This window comes from Cydia pomonella, chromosome 2 (assembly GCF_033807575.1).
Source record: "Cydia pomonella isolate Wapato2018A chromosome 2, ilCydPomo1, whole genome shotgun sequence".
NCBI classification, from domain to species: domain Eukaryota; kingdom Metazoa; phylum Arthropoda; class Insecta; order Lepidoptera; family Tortricidae; genus Cydia; species Cydia pomonella.
The window spans coordinates 43756-63822 of record NC_084704.1 but is presented as its reverse complement, the minus strand read 5'-3'; the positions used below and the strand labels follow the sequence as shown (position 1 = coordinate 63822).

Here is a 20067-nt window from a genome sequence, read left to right as displayed (position 1 = left end):
ATCTCTGCTTAACGTTAACCTTAAAATTTTATGATTTCAATATTTGCGGAGCATCTCTACTCTCTATAGATACAAGTATTTCATGTGTGTTTTTCTCATTTTATTTTATTGACTATCTTATTACTCTGTCTCTCCCAGTTGTTTAGATTGGTAGTTATATGTGGATACGAGTACAGTGGTTTTGTATCTAACCATTTACCATTTGCGTCTAATCCGGTAGATCGGATTTTTTGCAGACTTGTTTATGATGTTGGCCCAATGAATAATCCAAGTTTGAGACCTCGAGCGCCGAACGCAACTTTGTCAAAAATAAAGAGAAAACGCGCCGCGTAATTCTCGTGTTTTTTTTTTTAGATTTGGGCGAATAAAACCCGAAAGGACTAGTTTTAGATTGTACCTTCTCAGGGTGTTTTTAAAATACACTAATTTTGCTATTACAAGACTAGAATTATCTCCGTAGATCTAAAAGTTTCCGCGATAAAGCCTTCCAAAGTTTAAAAATTTTCGAATTTGAATTACTAGGGTAATTACCATGCCTACCCCCCAAAAAGACGGGGGAAAGGGTCGGCTCACCAGATCCAATCTGTGCAATATTTCTTCCTGCTCTTAGCAACTAAGGCAAGGTTATTATATTCATATAATTGAGGGACGAAAACATTATAACTGTGAACATTGTATTGAGAGATACATAAACTAAACTACATAAATAGGCCTTTCATTATGTAGCACTAGTAGCAGTCACATAAAATACACATACATACATACAATTTCATACATATAATTTCAGGATTTTCTACGAGTCAACAACGACACATATTCTTAATATTGAACTTGACTAATTAAACATTTATGTTTTTGTTGGGATATTGGAGAATCAATTATAACAGGTACGAACTAGAGTCGAATTTTAACCTGTCATCGCTATTTGCTCCTATTTCTAATAAATCATTTGTCTTTTTTTTTAAATGCCATACAAGCTTTTTATAAAATGCGAAAAAAAAATATGTAAAAAAAGATGTACTTATATGTAAAAATGAAATAGATTGTTAATATTAATAGTTTATTGAGCATCTTACTACTAACACATTTAGGAAAATTACATAATGGTGAGCCACTCCACGCTCACGTGTCCGTCTCCGCCACTTTGACTTTGACAACGACGGAGTCAGAGGGCGAGAGCGGCAGCGGCGCGACGCGCGCCAAGAAGCGCGTGCGCACGAGGTGCGGGCGGCCGAGGGGACGCTCGCGGGGCGGGGGGCGCGCGCCCGGCGGCGGCGGGGGCGCGCGACCACGGGCGTGGTGCGGGCGCCGACGGTGGCGCCCGCGAGGTGGGGAGGGACTAGTGCTCTGGTTACCGACCCTGATACTCCTCTCTTCGTCGGTGAACCAAGGCGACTGTCAAGGTAAAACGGGAAAAAACACAGGAAAAAAAGTCAAACATTTGAAATGTTGTACATGAAACGTAGATTTATATATTAGGCCAAGCAATAGAGGGAAATGCTTGAAACACAATTGTTAGCTCCGTAACTTTGTTTGGTCTAGTTAGGAGATGAACATATCAAAAGGGGGGGAAATGAAAATGAAAATTTATTATTAATAACACATCGTTATAGGTCAGTATACAATAGTTCAGTCTTAATATACATTTGAATATTATAATAAGCATAGAGGTAATTTGAAAAATTCATTATAGTCGTGAAATAACTCGTGCAACAGCCACTTTTTTTAGGGTTCCGTGCCCAAAGGGTCAATCGGGACCCTATTACTGAGACTCCGCTGTCCGTCTGTCCGTATGTCCGTATGTCCGTATGTCCGTCTGTCCGTCTGTCCGTCTGTCCGTATGTCCGTATGTCCGTCTGTCCGTCTGTCCGTCTGTCCGTCTGTCCGTCTGTCCGTCCGTCCGTCCGTCCGTCCGTCCGTCCGTCCGTCCGTCTGTTACCAGGCTGTATCTCATGAACTGTGATAGTTAGCCAGTTGTCTGTTGCCGCTATAACAACAAATACTAAAATAAATATTTAAGGGGTCTCCCATACAAAAAAGTAATTTTTAGAAAATGGTACGGAACCCTTCGTGCGAGAGTCTGACTCGCACTTGGCCGGATTTTAAATCTAAATTTGAACGCCGCGGTAGTAGCTGTATCTCTAATATTTTCAGACAAGCGGTTGTAAACAGCGGGTCCTAAATGACAAATATGTCGTTCTGACTTCGCGAGTCTGTGCTCTTCGGCAACTAGTCTGTTGTGCGGAGATTGTAATTAGTATTGGTAGCCCTTCGCTCAAATGTTTCAAGGTTCGTTCGTGGAAATACCGCTAAGTACTTGGTTGGCCGTGACGTCATCAAATTCAAAATTCAAAATTCAAATTCAAAATTCAAAATTCAAAAATTTATTCTGCAAGTAGCCCTCAAGGGCTCTTTTACAAGTCAATACAACATTTATAGTAACATCATATAGTGACATGAAAAATACATAACAACATTTATAAATACAACAGCCAATACCTGGGTAAACATTACATTATAATAATCTTAAAATAAATAATTAGTACAATACAATAGAGATGTATAGTCTCTATGGTTAAAACACATTAAATCTGGAGATGTAAAAGGTCCCCAATGTCAGAGTACTAATACTAATAAAATTTGGAGGTGTGTTTATCTATCTAAAGTCTCTCCAATCTCCATCGGCATACAGAAATAACTCCGTGCCTTGTATCGCCATTGGCAAGTCGTTCAGCAGGATAGTGAACAAGGTGTTTGAGAGGCACGATCCCTGGGGAACACCCATCAGATTTCACAGCTCCGAGGACACACAACGGTACCTCCGTCTCCGACAACAACTTGGGCTCTGTTTGTAATGAAAGAGAGTATTAGTTGACTAGCTGGGCCGCGGATTCCGTAGTGGGCGAGTTTGTCACCGATTAGCGAGAGCTCCGCATTGTCGAAGGCGCGCGACAAGACGAGCGCTCATCACACAGTACACCACTTTTCGCACAAGTTCGGTGGTGGGTCGGCCGTGACGGTAGGTGTATTGGTTATCAGAGAGTACGTTTCTTGGCGTCCAGAAATTTAGTAACCTTTTGTTTATGCCCACTTCGAAACACTTACCGAGACCTGGAACCAGGGATATAGGACGGTAATATTTGATAACCGACCTTTTCCTTTGTATACTGGACATATTTTAACCTTTTTCATACTGTCCGGGTACACTCCTGATCTCATGGAACTATTGTACAGTTGATAGAATACGTGACAAATTGAAGGGCTGGCTTGTTTCAATAACTTGGAGGATAGGCCGTAAACTGTTTTTAGGGACAATATGATATGATATGATTTATGATGATTTGATATGATATGATTTGATAATGAATCATATAATTACAAATCATTAAATAATTGAGGCGATATAATGGTCGCGGTTTGCTGTGGGCGCTCCGCACGCGGCAGCTGCCGTCACGAACTCGTGATTGAGAGCGTGCACTGCTCGTTGTTTGGTCGCGAACGAGCGGTCGGCGCTGTCCACAAGTAGTTCAGTGTAATCGACGCGCTCAAGGACCTTCCGAGCTAACTCAGTGTTTATGGCTTTCCACATGGCCTTGCTCTTATTTGAGTTGTTAGTACTCAATAAGTTGAAATAAGCAGTACGCTTAGTCTTAAGTTTTTGATTGTAGGAGTTCAAAACTTTCTGTCCGGGGAGGAGATGGTCTAGTCCCATTTTGTGGGATTTGGAATTTGCTACAAGTTAGATTTAGTCATATTTTTCGATATCTTGAATGGTGTTCGAGAGATCCTCTCTTGAATGTTTATTTTAGAGCTCTCAATGTTATCTTGATATCTACATTATTGAAGCTACTAGGCCATGTTTGGTATCGTTTTCGTAATAAATCAGAAGTGCCAAATTCATTTATGGTATCACATTGACACCATTCGGAAGTATAAACATATTAACTTTAAACAAATACCTTTTTTTAAACTCTTGATCTTCACGCTTAATCCTTAATCCCAAGATAGGACATAAGATCAATTTTATAACTAGCGCCTTAATTATAATTGACCGCCATTTGTGAAATTAGTTAGGTGTGCATTGTCTTACATCGATCAGTATGTTAAGTATAGTGTAGCTTTATGGTCTTACTTGCTGTGCGGGTATGTATAGACAGTATGATAGGTTCTTACTGTGAGGTTCGTGAAGAAGTTGTTGACGAGGCAGTCGACGTAGAGCTGCGAGCGGTCGCAGCCGTGCGGCCGCGTGTCCACGTCCGGGTTCTCGATAAACCGGTTCGCGGCTGCAAACAAGACAGCTGTAAAAACAAGTTGTCGACGAGACGCGACCAGCAGCTGCGTGCGGTAGTGGCAGTCAATGATTAGAATCGTGCTAGTTTACCGACTATACTAGAACACAAACAAAATTTTATAGCAACTCTTTTACTTTTCGTGCTGTTCGGTTGTGGAATGCTTTGCCATTAGACATTAGACGTGCTAAATCCCTTCCCGTTTTCAAAAAGTTTTGAACACTCATTACCTTTCGCTGCCTTAACTTACCTTTATTTATGATTGTATTATATATATATATATATATATATATATATATATATACATATATATATATATATATATATATATGTGTAGGTATGTATATATGTATTTTTTTTATTAGTATGTAGGTATGTATTATATTGTTTGCTTCTTCATTATGTTGAATTATATGTATATCGGCACTACCCGTTCAATGTTGTAAGTTCATAGTTTCCTGCTACCCAAAGGTTTACTGGAAGAGAAGATCGCTTCTTAGCGATAAGAACGCCTGTTGTTACCTAACTTTGTTGTTTCATTTCCTTTCTATTTTTAACTGTATGGTGCACAATAAAGGATATTTTCTTACTTACAAACCTATTATTAACTTCAATTTGTACCTTCTTAAATCGCGAATGAGTTTACACTCATACCACCATATAGTGTTACCACTCATTATGGTCGCATTTTATAGTCATAAATTACAAAAGTTTCAAATGGACCGGGCCACGGACTGTTTAAATGAAACCATTATAAACTGAACTCGGCAACCGAAAAGACCGAAGAGCGGTTCGGTTGCGTAACGTAACGCACTTCGATATCGCGACGCAAATTTATTCTGAATGACATACCTGCGACGCATTTAGCAGATTCCTCCATTAGTAGTGGTATTAACTCTGTTTTGTAGTAATACATCCTTATCGTCTCGTTCACGACGGGCAGAACGAACACTCCGTCTACATCATTCATCTGAAAATGTCAACCTAATAGAATGGTTAAAGGGTTTGACGACCGGTCTGACCCAGGCTATGAAGCCGATTGTCCTGGGTTCTGGGTTCGAATCCCAGTAAGGGTACGTATTTGTGTGATGAGCAGATATCTGTTCCTGAGTCATGTATGTTTTCTTTTTTTTTTTATACCACGACGGTGGCAAGCAAGCATACGGCCCGCCTGATGGTAAGCAGTCACTGTAGCCTATGGACGCCTGCAACTCCAGAGGTGTTACATGCGCGTTGCCGACCCCTTAAAAATCTGTACACTCCTTTTTTGAAGAACATACTGTAGACCCTCGGGAAAACCTCGGCAGGTAGCTCATTCCACAACCGGAGCGTGCGCGGGAGGAAGTTCCTCTTAAACCGCACAGTGCATTTCTATGTATTTTAAGTATTTGTGCATTATAATGTATGTATATGTATAATATGAGTACCCACAACACAAGCCTTCTTGAGCTTACCGTGGGCCTTGGTCAATTTGTATAAGAAGGTCCCTATAATATATAATATCTTATACCTTTAAACGAGCAATTCTTGTATATATGTATGGTGTCATGGGTTTATGGGAAAACGCGTGTTTTCGAGTTTTCATGCGTTTTTCTTTCGTTGCAGAATATGGTCGCTAATTTCGTGTTACCGGCCACTGTCCGTCTGGTCCAGCGGGTTAAGACGCGGACTGCTAAACGAGTGTTACGGATTCAAATCTCGCTCGGTGAGTAACTTTTGTTTTTTTTTTTATATGTTCAAATTTATATATAATTTTATAATTTTTATTGTTTTAGACAAGTTTAATTTAGTAAAAAAATGACCTATGTAATAAGAGAAATTTACAATAGATGGCGTTACTCTGTGACAAGTGCTGTAACGTTAAAATCGATTGTAAATAATAATTAATAATTGTCAGTTCACATTTTACTTTTTAAGTTTATGTAGATTATCACCTATACACCACCATATTACAATAAATAGTTACGAGTATAACCGAGCAAAGCTCGGTCGCCCAGGTACTTTATTTATTATACGATACAGTCAATAGATAAAGGAAAAGCCTTTAGAAAGTTTTGAACGAGCCTATTGCAATTTAGAAACTGCAATAGAATCGTTCAAAACTTTCAATCAAGAATTAGACTAAGAGGAGGCCGTTGGCAGCCCGAGCTCATTAGGTAGCAAGACCCAGCATAATCCACATAATATGTATATGAAATGTTGCATTGCATCAGATCTTCAATGTAAACTAGGCCGTTTCTTAAAAAATTGACATCGCTAGGTTACAATTTCCTTTTTTTTAATGAGATTTTTTTATTGGAATCGTTAAAATGCCAATTATACTAAGTTATATATGTATAGAGTTAAATGAGATTGCACTATTGACAATTGAATAATTCTGGCTCAGTTTTCTTTATATAGTTAGAAAGTAGAGTGCTTTAGGTGTGAAGTTAAGCACGTATCGAAAACTACACGAACAATAAAGTATAAACGTTAGTGACTTATGGTAGCAGTTTAAAATTTTAGTACCATAATATAACCGCTTGGAGCTACAGTCGCTACAGAGCTTTCTCATACATTTTCCGTAACGTTGTCGATATCGAGTACCGTATTCCGATCTCATGGTAGCCACACAGGTGTTATAGCGGAAGGACGGGTCACTCGGCTGTTTGAATTACCGAGGCCCTACTGTACTTTTAAGATCGAGTTGGGATCAATACCACAATTACCGCAGTCGTATCAATTGCCGGGTCACGTATGTCATCCACGTTAAGGTACTGTACTGTACTGTAATCAGTAGATGTTACCACGCCCATGTCGTAGAAGAGGCAGCGCCAGGCGCAGCCGTGCAGTGCGGGCGGCGCGGGGTCTCCGGGCGGCGGCGACGGGGCCGGCGGGCGCGCGGCGCGGGCCAGCACCTCGGCCACCGGCAGCCCCTCCAGGTCGGCGCACACGCCCAGCCAGCTGCGCAGAAGCTCGACCAACTGCAACTTGTTCTTGTGCTGACCAATTACTTCTTAATGTCACTATATCCAAGTATAAAGAGCGATTGACAACTATTTTTACATGAAGAAATTTATTTTTCCATTAAGATCTAAACATGTTATTCAAGTCTGGGCGTAGGTATACCTGCGTGTGAGCGTGTGTTTGTGTGTGTAGTGTGTGTGTGGATTTGTGTCGGAGCGTGTATGCTTGTATTGTTGTAGTTTGTTTTATGGGCCTAGGTTAAGCCTCCGTTGTCAGTTTTCCGTGTCTCAGCATAAGATAAAGTATTGGGAGCGTGCACGACTGTCACGCAACCTAGTGTCCGCAAGTCTAGGGGAAAACGTCAATTCACTACATCTTATAAAACTACTCCAAAACTACGGATTTTCATACGACTTTCATCTATCAATTGAGTGATTCTTGAGGAAGGCTTAAGTATATAACTTGTTAAGGTTTTATATAAATTGTTTGAAATATAACGATGTTGTCGGAAAAAATCACGCTGGCTAGGAGCTTTGATCGAAAACGCTGCCTAATCCGTTTGAGCTATAACAACACAATGGATGGTAGGGTTGTTTCTCATTCATAGGTCTACAAAAAAGTCCGCGATGTTAAATGTCTATCTTTTAAGGATAACTTACTATACATATTCGTAACTTCTAGAAAAAGATCACGTAATAACATGGATACATTATTAACAATTATCAAAATAAATACGTTAATTATGTTAAGCATTTCATAGAGCTTACAATGGCCCCTTACACTATACAATTTAAATGAATATTTCAGGAGTAATCGTAAATCAAAGTTTCATTTCGAGCCATATAATTGTACGAAATGTTAAAGACGCTATCCGCAGTTAGTTCAAATTTTTACCACCTTATGCGCTAGGATCGCTTTACTTACCCCCACCATGCACTTCGCACGGTCCCAATACAATGAAAAGTTACTTTTACCCCGGAAGTATTCCCTAAGGTTTTGCCTAAAGATACCGATGCTGATTAGACTTGTAACAGTTGTTGCTGAGCCTTCTTAAGGCATTCTAAACCACCAATCAGAGAGAGAGAGAGAGAGAATCGGTCAGGGTCTCCGTCTCCGGCGTGTCTTCGTCGGTCGAAGTGGACCCCAAGGGGACCCGGAGGACTCTCAGCTCTGGCTTAACTTCATTGGCCATCCAGAGAGGAGTCGTTAGAGCTAAATGCTCAAGGAGTGGAAGTGAAAATTTGGATAAGACACGAGTTGGCACAGTGGCGTTATAACGCACTGGGTAGAACGAGGCGTACACCTCTCGACATCCCAATGCCTGCTGCAACCGGTTCATGGGTGTCTATTGTTATGCCTGTGAATGGGTTCCAGCAGGCGTTCTACATGACATTAAAGCTCTCCAAGGGGCTTCTACGTGTTGGATATATATCCCCACGCAAGCCTATCAAAATATCAGGATTCAAGTGACCCGTGAAATTCAAGGAGATACAATAATAATAATAACCCCCCTGTGGGACCACCTTGCCGTGGTGGGGGGGCTTACGGGTAGAAGAGCTATTGTAACTGGTCTACAACACATTGGCCACACCCGTTCTTACGGCTGAACCAATATAATTAGCCTAACATCCAGCTAAAATACTTCCCAAACTAAAGGTCTCACTCAACCTTCTATGATCAAAATGGCTCAAAAACACGTTCTTGAATTTTTGTCTCTTACCGTAATCTCCAGATATTCTTCTTTGATGAGGCAGTTTTTCAGGATCTTGGCTTGCTCGCAGTCTGGCACGTTGCCGGTCAGCTCCGCGTGAGGGTAATTCACTGGAAAAGGTTGGATTTTGAGTTTAATAAGTTTATGTAAGAGCAAAGTCGATAATTAGGTCGAACCATAGTAGTCTCATTCGGTATTTAATAACACCACTAGAGTGATAAAGATTGACATATGTAAAAACTAAAAGGTAAGAGTGAGATAGTGCTTTACAAATAAAAGACACTTCCAATATGTCGTTGTTTCAATAAGCAAGTCCTTACATGGCGCCCGGCCAAATTAATTAAAAATACTTAGTTAATCGTAATGTAAAGTGAAAATATATTTAAGTATATTTGTAACTAACAAAATATGGATTGTGTCGTCCGAAATAAATGATTTTTATTTTTATTTTATTTATTTAAAAATAAACATAAATTTAAAGAAATCACAGCGTAAATAATGTAAAACTAGTTTCAGCTTCAGGCCTTCAGCTTCAGGCCCGCCCAAATAAAATGGAAGTAACATAACGTAGTTACATTTGTTTTCTTAATTTAATTATATAGTTTGTTTAATTGTTGAAACAATGGCATGTAAGGGTAAGAGAGATGTGAAATTTAAAATTAAAAAAATATAAATATTCTTTTCAATTTAAATTTCAAAGGGCATGTAAGGGCAAAGTCGATTATTAGGTCGAATCATAGTAGTCTCATATTTAATAACACCACTAGAGCAATAAGGATAGACATATACAAAAAACTAAAAGGTAAGAATGAGTTAGCGCTTTACAAATACCTTTAGTTTCATTTTTATTATGTCGTCGTCTAACTTATATTATATTAGATATATATATACGAGTACCATAAATGCAACGGCTGCTCATTCGTCTGCTTCGCGGGTGCCTCCAGTCCTCGAGGTAGTTCTCCAAGTGTGCCAATATGACGGGCGCTTGGAACGATCCTTCCATGTCGTCGTCTAACTGCAACCATTATATATGTTACAGATAGTAACACTGTCACGACTTGTTCTGGTCACAATAGAGCCATTAGGATTTCAGACACTCCATCAGAAGTTTTCTGATTAAGTCAAAGCAGTCAACAAGAAATGGGGTCTGATATTTGAGTTGTATTTTACGTTTAAATATTTAAAAGATGCTTATTAACAACTAGAGCCAATATCATCATTATCATTTATTATCACTGAACAAGTTGGGTGAGCCCAACCCATGTGCAGGAAGAAGTAGCCCCAGGCGAACGTAGCGGCGCAAGTGCTTCAGCGTAACGCTGCCCCTGCCCATCTCCACGTGGCCCACAGAGCCTAGAACACGCTCACCCAGCCCATGTGCAGGAAGAAGCAGCCCCAGGCGCAGTCGAACACGTCGTTGTCGTAATGCGGGTACAACCGGGGGAGCCGGGAGTACCGACGCATGTGATCGCTGGTCACGCCCCAGCGCTCCCACTCCCACGCACAGTCCTCCAGGACCGGCTGAACGATGTTCTCGGCGTACTGACGCTTACGCTCGTTCTGAGGGTAGGCATTGTAAAGACACAGAGTTGTGCAGACCAGATTACTCTTTTGCGATTTTTAGTGCGAGGGTATAAGATATTTTAAGTTTTTTTACGTTTCTTGAGTCTAAGCTAACTCTTCTTAAGTCAACTTCATTCCAACTTAGTTTTGTTTACAATAGTCATCGACGAAAATAGTCCGAATGAGTAGTAGATCAGATCCACTACTCATCAAGACGATCCTATGGAGCGATCCAAGCGCTTGTTAGATTTGCCTTAACTAATTAACAGTGAATTTAATACAAGCTTGCACAATATTTACAAAAAGTAGATACTTACGTCATATTCGACTCTTACTATATGAAAACCAGTACAATAACTAATAATAATAACAATTAAAACATTTATCATGAAAGAGTACCTAAAGAGGGTCATCTTTAAAGTCTAAAACAATACCATACATAATATTCACAATTTACAGGAAATCCACAAAATCAAAATAAATGCAGCAAAAATAATGCAATGAAATCTTGATAACGATTGTTGGGTGGTATACTCGTAGATGTAGCGTATAATATTTGAATTAAAAATAAGTTATAAAGCTTGTTTCACGGCTATAAACTTTACCTTGAGTACAATGAAGTTTTGTGATTTATGTATTTCCTGTCGTCAAACGACGACAGAACTGCAATTCTAAAGGCCGATAACAACGCAACTAAGCAACGCAAGCGATGTGACGTCAGCGAAGTACCTACTCGTATCGATCTCATTTTAACTTTCACATTACATTACAACGGGCAGGTGCACGTGGCATCCGACATCATTCTGCACCTTCTATATGTATAATTGACAGAAGCAGCTCGATTCGGGCAACTAATGTAACTTTGACGTTAGAAATATCATAGATAGACCTTATTGGGATCACAGCGGAATCTAAATAAACGTCAAGTTTGACATGTCGTTTAGTTATCGATCTTTTAAAGATCTTTCCAATATATTAAACGTGTCTTAATCATTTCTTCGCATCGAGCCGTAGGACTAAAATACACTTTAAAAAATTATATTAAATTTTGTACAAAAGCTAAAAATATGGAAATTGTTTCTGAAAATCGGCAATATCCATATTGAACGGGTGGAACGGATACAAAGAAAGTTCCTTAAAACTCTCGTTTTTAGAACTGGTCACACACATGTTAGCTATAGCGAATCACTGATCCACCATAAACTTCAAACACTTAGTAACCGCCGAGATATCGCAGATTCCGTCTTACTCTACAAAATGATGCGCAATATATTAGATGTCCCCTCGCTACTACACCAAATACAGCTCAGAGTTCCTCGTAGACGTCAGCGCCACTGTCAGAAAAAAAGGTTATTCTCTATTCCCAGGAGTAGAACGTGTTATGCACAAAATATATTCATAAGACGTGACTGCTAATTATTTAACGAAAATGACAAGCTCTATAACATATATATATATTAACTTGTTCCATTAATACTTTAAAACGTGCTTTTCTTTAGGTAATAATGCATGTTTTCTTTTCTTTTGGCTCTCAAATGTTTAGTTTTGGGTAACATTTAAAATTGTAATCTTAAGAGAAAAAAAAAAAACCAGACTGATTTTATGCAAAAAAATGAAACTCTTGGTCTAAACTTAAGCAATATTGTATAAGTACTGTTTGTAAACGACTGTATGTTTCTAAAATATAATAAATAATATAAATATCATGCTTGAGGGAATTCAGCCATTACACTCGGACAGACAGACGGACATGACGAATCTATAAGGGTTCCGTTTTTTGCCATTTGGCTACGGAACCCTAAAAACTACACGGAATTTCTTTGACTTAGATGACCACTGGGGCTTGACGAGAGCAGACGTGTCAACAGACGCAATAAAATGACAACAACTGGCTAGCCAGCGCCGAGTGTAATATTACACGAACCACTTGGTGCCACTTTTGACCCTTCTATAACTCAAAACCTCTATAACGTCTCTATCTCGTTCAAACCAATTTTCGGTGGAAGTTTGCATGGTAATGTATATCATATATTTTTTTTAGATTTTTCATTCTGTTATTTTAGAAGTTACGGGGGGGGGGGGGACACATTTTACCACTTTGGACACTTCCAAACTATTCAGTTTAGAAAAAAAGCGGCCAAGTGCGAGTCGGACTCGCCCATGAAGGGTTCCGTACCATTTATGACGTATTAAAAAAGCGGCCAAGTGCGAGTCGGACTCGCCCATGAAGGGTTCCGTACCATTTATGACGTATTAAAAAAACTACTTACTAGATCTGGTTCAAACCAATTTTCGGTGGAAGTTTGCATGGTAATGTATATCATATTTTTTTTTTAGATTTTTCATTCTGTTATTTTAGAAGTTACAGGGGGGGGGGGACACACTTTTTTTCATTTTGGAAGTGTCTCTCGCGCAAACTATTCAGTTTAGAAAAAAATGATATTAGAAACCTAAATATCATTTTTGAAGACCTATCCCTAGATACCCCACACGTATGGGTCTGATGAAAAATTTTTTTTTTTTAATTTTATGACGTATTAAAAAAAACTACTATCTAGTGATCTCGTTCAAACCAATTTTCGGTAGAAGTTTGCATGGCAATGTATATCATATATTTTTTTTAGATTTTCAATTCTGTTATTTAAGAAGTTACGGGGGGGACACACACATTTTTCCACTTTGGAAGTGTCTCTCGCGCAAACTATTTAGTTTAGAAAAAAATTATATTAAAAACCTCAATATCATTTTTAAAGACCTATCCATAGATACCCCACACGTATGGGTTTGATGAAAAAAGATTTTTTGAGTTTCAGTTCTAAGTATGGGGAACCCCCAAATTTTTTTGATTTTTTTCTATTTTTGTGTAAACATCTTAATGCGGTTCATAGAATACATCTACTTACCAAGTTTAAACAGTATAGCTCTTATAGTTTCGGAAAAAAACTGGCTGTGACATAATCGGACAGACAGACGGACATGACGAGTCTATAAGGGTTCCGTTTTTTGCCATTTGGCTACGGAATCCTAAAAATATACCGACAGCAGCGCCACTTACCGGGTAAATAGTGTTTCCAATTTTTGAAGGCGGTTGATAAATAAAACAAAGAACAAAAGGATAACCGTAACTCATTGTGTACGTATGAAGCCCGATAGATGGCTCTTATCGCCCCTTAACGTCAAAGATAGATAACGCTATTAAGATTTTCCTAAAAAATACCATGTCATTTAAAATTTATAGGGGTTAGGTACGGTTCGGAGTTAGGTTAGGTTTTGAGTTAGGTTAGGTTTTGAGTTAGGTTAGGTTTTGAGTTAGGTTAGGTTTTGAGTTAGGTTAGGTTTTGAGTTAGGTTAGGTTTTGAGTTAGGTTAGGTTTTGAGTTAGGTTAGGTTTTGAGTTAGGTTAGGTTTTGAGTTAGGTTAGGTTTTGAGTTAGGTTAGGTTTTGAGTTAGGTTAGGTTTTGAGTTAGGTTAGGTTTTGAGTTAGGTTAGGTTTTGAGTTAGGTTAGGTTTTGAGTTAGGTTAGGTTTTGAGTTAGGTTAGGTTTTGAGTTAGGTTAGGTTTTGAGTTAGGTTAGGTTTTGAGTTAGGTTAGGTTTTGAGTTAGGTTAGGTTTTGAGTTAGGTTAGGTTTTGAGTTAGGTTAGGTTTTGAGTTAGGTTAGGTTTTGAGTTAGGTTAGGTTTTGAGTTAGGTTAGGTTTTGAGTTAGGTTAGGTTTTGAGTTAGGTTAGGTTTTGAGTTAGGTTAGGTTTTGAGTTAGGTTAGGTTTTGAGTTAGGTTAGGTTTTGAGTTAGGTTAGGTTTTGAGTTAGGTTAGGTTTTGAGTTAGGTTAGGTTTTGAGTTAGGTTAGGTTTTGAGTTAGGTTAGGTTTTGAGTTAGGTTAGGTTTTGAGTTAGGTTGGGGTGCGGGATTGGTAGACCTCCTCGTGGTGCACCCTGGGAGGGGGAGGATAGCCGCTCAGTTGCGCGTTCGCTATTCTCCCTCTGCGAACTACCAGTCACAGTGTGGTCATGGCAGTCGAGTCTTCTCCTGCGTTGGCTTAGTGCCGTGTTTGTTGTGGCTGGCTGCTCCCGACATGCCTCAGCTAATCTGAGGTGTCAGGGGATGCAGCCGTCTTAGAGGTGGTGCGATTGCATCGTTGGATGTCGGGGCCCTATTTAGGGCCAGCGGCCGCTTTGGCGGCGTGGGATGGCGAGCCTTCAAGGCTTGCGGCGCGGCGGGTCTGGCGGTCACGGTCATGTGGCTGCTGGGTGGGTTTCGGCCTCCCGTCGGGCAACCCGTAACCCGCACTGAGCGGGCCGGGGGCGCTGCTCACTGAGAGTAGCGCTGCGTGGAGAAAACCACTATAATAAATCCCCAATCCCAAGGTGAGCGGATCGTGCCGATGGGATGCATGGCTGGAGGGAGTCCAGTGCCTAGCGTGCGGGGGAGCTCACCCCCGAAAAAAGAGACAACGATGTGGAGCATTGGTATAATAATGAAGGCTGATTGCGAAAATATTCCCCTGGCGGGTCTCCAAGAGGAGGAAGCCCGTCCGCTCACTTCGGTGGGCGGCTGCCCTCCGTATGCAGGGGTGGGCAACAATCGCCTCGTAGGCCGGCACGGTGCCGGTCTCCGTGAACACAACCTTGGCGCAACGAAAACGGACTCTGATACAATTTGGAATCAGGACCTTGACGAATGGAAGGTGAAGGACTGCGACCCGATGTCGCACTCCAACACCAATGACCTTTGCGTGGACGCGGGAGAGTGCTCAAATGATAATTTGGGCACTCTAAGACTGAGAGGTGGCGGTTCGCCTTCGCGAAATTCCAGGGGACGGTTCACTCGTGGATCGGTCCCTAATGGATCTAAAGAAGGTACGACGGGGCCGACGGGGCCTCCATCAGACGCGGAGGTTTCAGAAACCTCAACAAACACAAGGAGCCGGAGTCGACCTAGTAGTAGGCAAAATAGAGGGATAAAAAGAGATAAAAAGAAGGATAAAGGGGAGGGTACTGGTACAGAGGAACAAAATAGTGAAAAATCGAATGACGAATCTGAAAAGGAGGAGGGAAGGGGATACATGGGGGGAGGAGGGGGGGATTCACGCTCACCATCCCCGACTGCATCCTCAGGGTTCAGACTCCGATTCCGGTTGGCAGACGGTGGCGATAAGCGCTTGTCAGGGGCCTCCTCAAACGAGGGAGACAGCTCGGAGGTGGATAACTCACTGATGGAGATACAGGAGGCTAACCTGAAAAGGCCGAAGCGCAACAGCGACGAAGATGCTCCAGAGCGCAAGAAGAACGCCGCTCAAAGAGGCCAGGCAATGGGGGCTTACGTTGGCCTTCAAGCAGCAAAAGCCAGGCTGCAGGAGGCACAGTTTGACGACCTTGAGAGGGACGCCAATAGAGATCCCTCGTATGCCCCAAGGAAGAAGCGCGGTGCTGCGCAACGTCCGGCGCCGACTAACACAACGTCACTGGCAGACGAAAACAGCTGTGGGGGAGACCCTGTGGAACGGGTGCGGCGATGTGCCCAAACGATTATGGGGGAGGCTGCGAAAAGCCACAACCTAAAGGGAGATGTCTGGGGTCGCATGAATAGGGCATGCAAGGAACTGCTGGAAGTAGCGGACTCCCTAGGCGAGACGGAAATTGTCCGCTCTTTAAGGGCGGACAATAAAAGGATGAAGGAGCAGTTAGCGCAGCTGCAGACCGAGACAAAAGCGTTGCGCAGAGCGTTCTCTGAACGGGAACCCCCGGCTGCTAGTCTACCTGCAACGGAGATAAACATGACCACGCTGTTGCAGGAAATGACTACTCGAATGGAAGCAAGCCTGGGTGAGTTCAGGAGAGAGATGGTCATTTCGTTGGGCGAGAAAATCAACGCCCGCATTGAAGGTATTGAGCACCGCCTTCTGCCCGAACCCACCCTGCGGCCTCCTCTAGCGGCGGATCGGAAAGCAGCAGAGGCAGCGAGGCGGACGCTGTCGCAACCTGCTAGGGCAAATGTGGTTCCTAAGCCATCGGCTAGAGCTACTAAGAGCAATCAGCCCACGACGAAAGCCGCAAATGTGTCACGCCCAGCACAGTCCCAGCCGGTGCCAATGCCGCGTGCCCTGGCACGGAAGCAACCGGATGCAGCTCCACAACAACAGGAGGTCCAGCCCATAGCCATCGCCCCTGCTCCAACCGCCTGGACGCAGGTGGTGAAGAAGAAGAAGAAAAAAAAGAAGAAGGCTAAGAAAAAGGCTCCAACCCAAGGGAAGACTGCCCCGAAGACGTCTCCTGCCTCACCTCCCAAGCTGAAGCGGTTTAACGCTCCGAAATCAGCGGCGGTTGTGGTTACCCTCAAACCGGGGGTTGAGACCGACTACAAGGCAGTAATGAAGGTGGCCACGACAATTAAGTTGGCGGAATTGGGCCTAGAAGCCGTTAAAGTGAGGAGCACTGCGGGTGGCGCCCGCCTTATTGAAGTCCCTGGAACAGACAGTGGACCCATGGCGGATAACCTAGCTGACAAGCTTCGGAGCCTTGTCGGGGAAGTGGCCGAGGTCCACAGGCCGTTCAAGACGGCCGAAATTCGAGTATCTGGCTTCGATGAATCGGTCACGTCGGAAGCCGTCCAAACGGCCGTGGCGGAGAAGGGAGGATGTCCACCCGGTCAGATCCGTATGGGCAGGATGCGTATGGCAACCAACCAAACAGGGTCCGTTATTGCAGTCTGCCCGGTAACGGCGGCTAATACGGTCATCGCTGCTGGCCGGCTATTGGTTGGATGGACATCGGCAAAAGTGGAGGCTCTAAGCCCGCTACCTATGAGGTGCTACAGGTGCATGGGAACGGGGCATACCCGAGCGCTCTGCCCCTCACCAGTTGACAGGAGTGGGTTGTGTTACCGATGTGGTAAAACTGGCCACACAACGAGGGAGTGCGAGGCGGACAAACCGTGGTGCGCGGTTTGCCACCACGCCAAACTACCAGCGGGGCATGTAATGGGGGGACCGTCGTGCACCCCCCCACACACAAGAGGAAGGTTGGCTACAACACAAACTGCGGCAGCCAGACCCCGCCAGGAGCTCCCAATGGAGAATGAGGAACAGAACCAAGGCGAGGAACAAAATATGGAACTTTAATGCCAGCACAACCGACACAGCAAGCCTACGAAGTGTTGCAGTGTAACCTGAACCGCCATGCAAGAGCTCAGGACCTTCTGATGCACCACATGGCGGAGTGGGGTATTAGCGTGGCGGCGGTGGCAGAACCATATTTTGTTTCTCCCCAGCCTAACTGGGTTGGGGCGACGGATGGATTAGTGGCAGTGGTTGTTCCACCACTCGGCAACCATCCTCCACTCACCAAATTTGAGAGTGGCCCTGGGTACGCAGCGGCCAAATGGGGAGACATAGTACTGGTAGCTGTGTACTTCTCCCCCAACAGGCCGCTGTTCGAGTTCGAGCAGTACCTTGTCAGGCTCGGGGGGGTGGTTGGGAGAGCGGCACCGTCGCCAGTGATGGTTCTGGGGGACCTCAACGCCAAGTACAGAGCGTGGGGGTCTCCTGTAACTAACTCGAAGGGGGAGGCCCTCTGGGAGTGGATGGTGCAGATTGGACTCGAGGTCTTGAACCAAGGCACCGAATTCACTTGTGTGCGTCGGCAGGGGGGGTCCATAGTGGACATCACTTTTGCAACCCCTACCGCCGCGAGGCGAACGACAGATTGGCGAGTCTTGGGGGACACAGTGACGCTCTCCGACCACAACTACATTCGGATGAGGGTCGCCAAGTTACTCTCGCCCACGGCGTCTGACCCAGGTGGGTCAAGAGGTCGACAACGTTTCCCCAGGTGGAGCCTCGCCACCCTGGATAGGGAGATGGCTGATGAGGCGGCGATGGTGGAGGTGTGGCGGGCCCCCCCACCGGATCGGGCCCAGGACGTGGAGGAAAGGGCGTTGCTGTTCCGTGCATCCCTCACCTCAGTCTGCGACGCGGCCATGCGCAGGGCGGGACGGCCACCTACTAAAACGCGGGTGTACTGGTGGACGGAAGAGGTTGCGGTCCTTCGTCTCGCCTGCAACAGTGCGCGCCGAGCGTACACCCGGTGCAGGCGGCGACGAAGACACACTGAGGAGGAAGAGGAGCTCCTGTACAGAGCCCTCAAACAGGCCAAGGAGGCACTTTGCAAAGCAATAGCCAAAGCCAAAGAGTCGGCACACGAGGAGTTCCTGGCTACATTGGATCGGGATCCATGGGGGCGACCGTACAAAGTTGTCCGTAACAAGTTACGCCATGCCCCTGGTATAGATTCCCTGGAACCAGGACTCCTTAATAGAATAGTGACAGGCCTATTCCCAACGGCGCCGGATTTCATCCCGCCCCGCATGGCGCCCCCCCTGGATGAGCCAATGGAGCCGGTTGCGGCGCCTCCTGTTACGGAGGGGGAAATGAGTCGTGCGATCTACCAACTGCAGGGCTCCAAAAAGGCTCCAGGCCCCGATGGCATACCAGGCCGTATAATGCCGGTGGCACTAACGCACCTGGGAGACCGTCTCAAAGACCTCTTTGACGACTGTCTCGGAGCGGGGCGGTTTCCAGGGTGCTGGAAGCAGGGGAGACTTTGCCTCCTCCGGAAGGACAGCCGTCCGGCAGACTCTCCCTCGGGATGGAGGCCGATAGTGCTGCTGGATGAAACCGGGAAAATGCTTGAACGTATCATCGCTTCCCGGATCATCCAGCACCTGGACGAGACAGGGCCCAACGTGTCTGACCGTCAGTTCGGCTTCCGGGCTGGGCGATCGACGATGGATGCCCTAGGCGCCCTACGGGCTTTTCATGAGTACGCGGAGAGGCGAAAGGAAGGAGTGGTGGCGGTGTCTCTCGACATCGCCAATGCGTTTGGTTCCCTCCCGTACTCGGTGATTGTTGAGGCACTCCGCTATCACGGAGTGCCTCATTATCTGAGGCGGATAGTGGAGCACTACCTCACACAAAGAGTAGTGCTCTACGAAGAACAAGGCGGGAGACGGCGTGAGCGAGCGATGGCATGCGGAGTCCCCCAGGGATCCGTGTTAGGACCCCTCCTATGGAACATTGGGTTCGACTGGGCCATAAGAGGGGTCCTGCTCCCCCGGATGACAGTTATCTGCTATGCAGATGACACGATGGTGGCTGTCCGGGGAGCAGAACTGGAGGAAGCCCTGCGAAGAGCGGCAGTCGCAGTGGACCTGATGGTCTACCGCATAGGACTACTGGGGCTGAGAGTCGCCCTACCGAAGACGGACGCCATCATCTTCGCACGGAGGGGCTGGCAGCCGCCCGCTGCTACCGTCATCCCTGTGGGTGGAGAAATGGTCCAGGTGAAGGCCCACATTAAGTATCTGGGCATACATCTGGACCGCAGGTGGGATTTCGGGGAGCACTTCCGCCAGCTTGCTCCCCGAATTACGGCAGCAGCGTCAGCGCTGAGCAGGCTGCTGCCCAATGTGGGAGGCCCAAACGCCACGTGCCGCCGCTTGTACGCGGGGGTGGCTCGGAGCATGGCCCTATACGGTGCGCCGATCTGGGCCGACCGGCTCAATGC

At 44.6% G+C, this 20067-nt stretch overlaps 1 protein-coding gene across 5 annotated transcripts; it reads right to left on the bottom strand.

Annotated features, from left to right (window-relative positions):
- Nucleotides 1-814: 814 nt before the first annotated feature.
- LOC133530746 (uncharacterized) lies at nt 815-11289 on the bottom strand. Of its 5 annotated transcripts, none has more exons than XM_061868802.1 (8): nt 10827-11289; nt 10315-10506; nt 9844-9961; nt 8956-9056; nt 7076-7252; nt 5142-5259; nt 4174-4283; nt 815-1395 (listed from the first exon to the last, which is right to left on the bottom strand). In XM_061868802.1, exons 1-8 carry the CDS (start codon nt 10920-10922, stop codon nt 1123-1125), a joined length of 1185 nt encoding a protein of 394 aa, XP_061724786.1. In that variant the 5' UTR covers nt 10923-11289; the 3' UTR covers nt 815-1122. The 5 variants fall into 5 exon arrangements, with proteins under 5 accessions (XP_061724786.1, XP_061724778.1, XP_061724796.1 ...); XM_061868794.1 differs by having other exon boundaries at nt 824-1395; nt 7076-7270; XM_061868812.1 differs by having other exon boundaries at nt 831-1395; nt 7076-7270; nt 10909-11289.
- Between the last annotated feature and the right edge of the window lie 8778 nt (nt 11290-20067).

Excerpts from the sequence above, each read along its gene's own strand:
- LOC133530746 (XM_061868794.1), bottom strand. The coding sequence starts at position 10,922 with ATGACCCTCTTTAGGTACTCTTTCATGATAAATGTTTTAATTGTTATT. Across the intron at positions 9,962-10,314 it reads TCTTCCTGCACATGGGCTGG|TTAGACGACGACATGGAAGG; the intron begins GTGAGCGTGTTC and ends TAATGGTTGCAG. Across the intron at positions 7,271-8,955 it reads AAGAATATCTGGAGATTACG|CACAAGAACAAGTTGCAGTT; the intron begins GTAAGAGACAAA and ends GTAATTGGTCAG.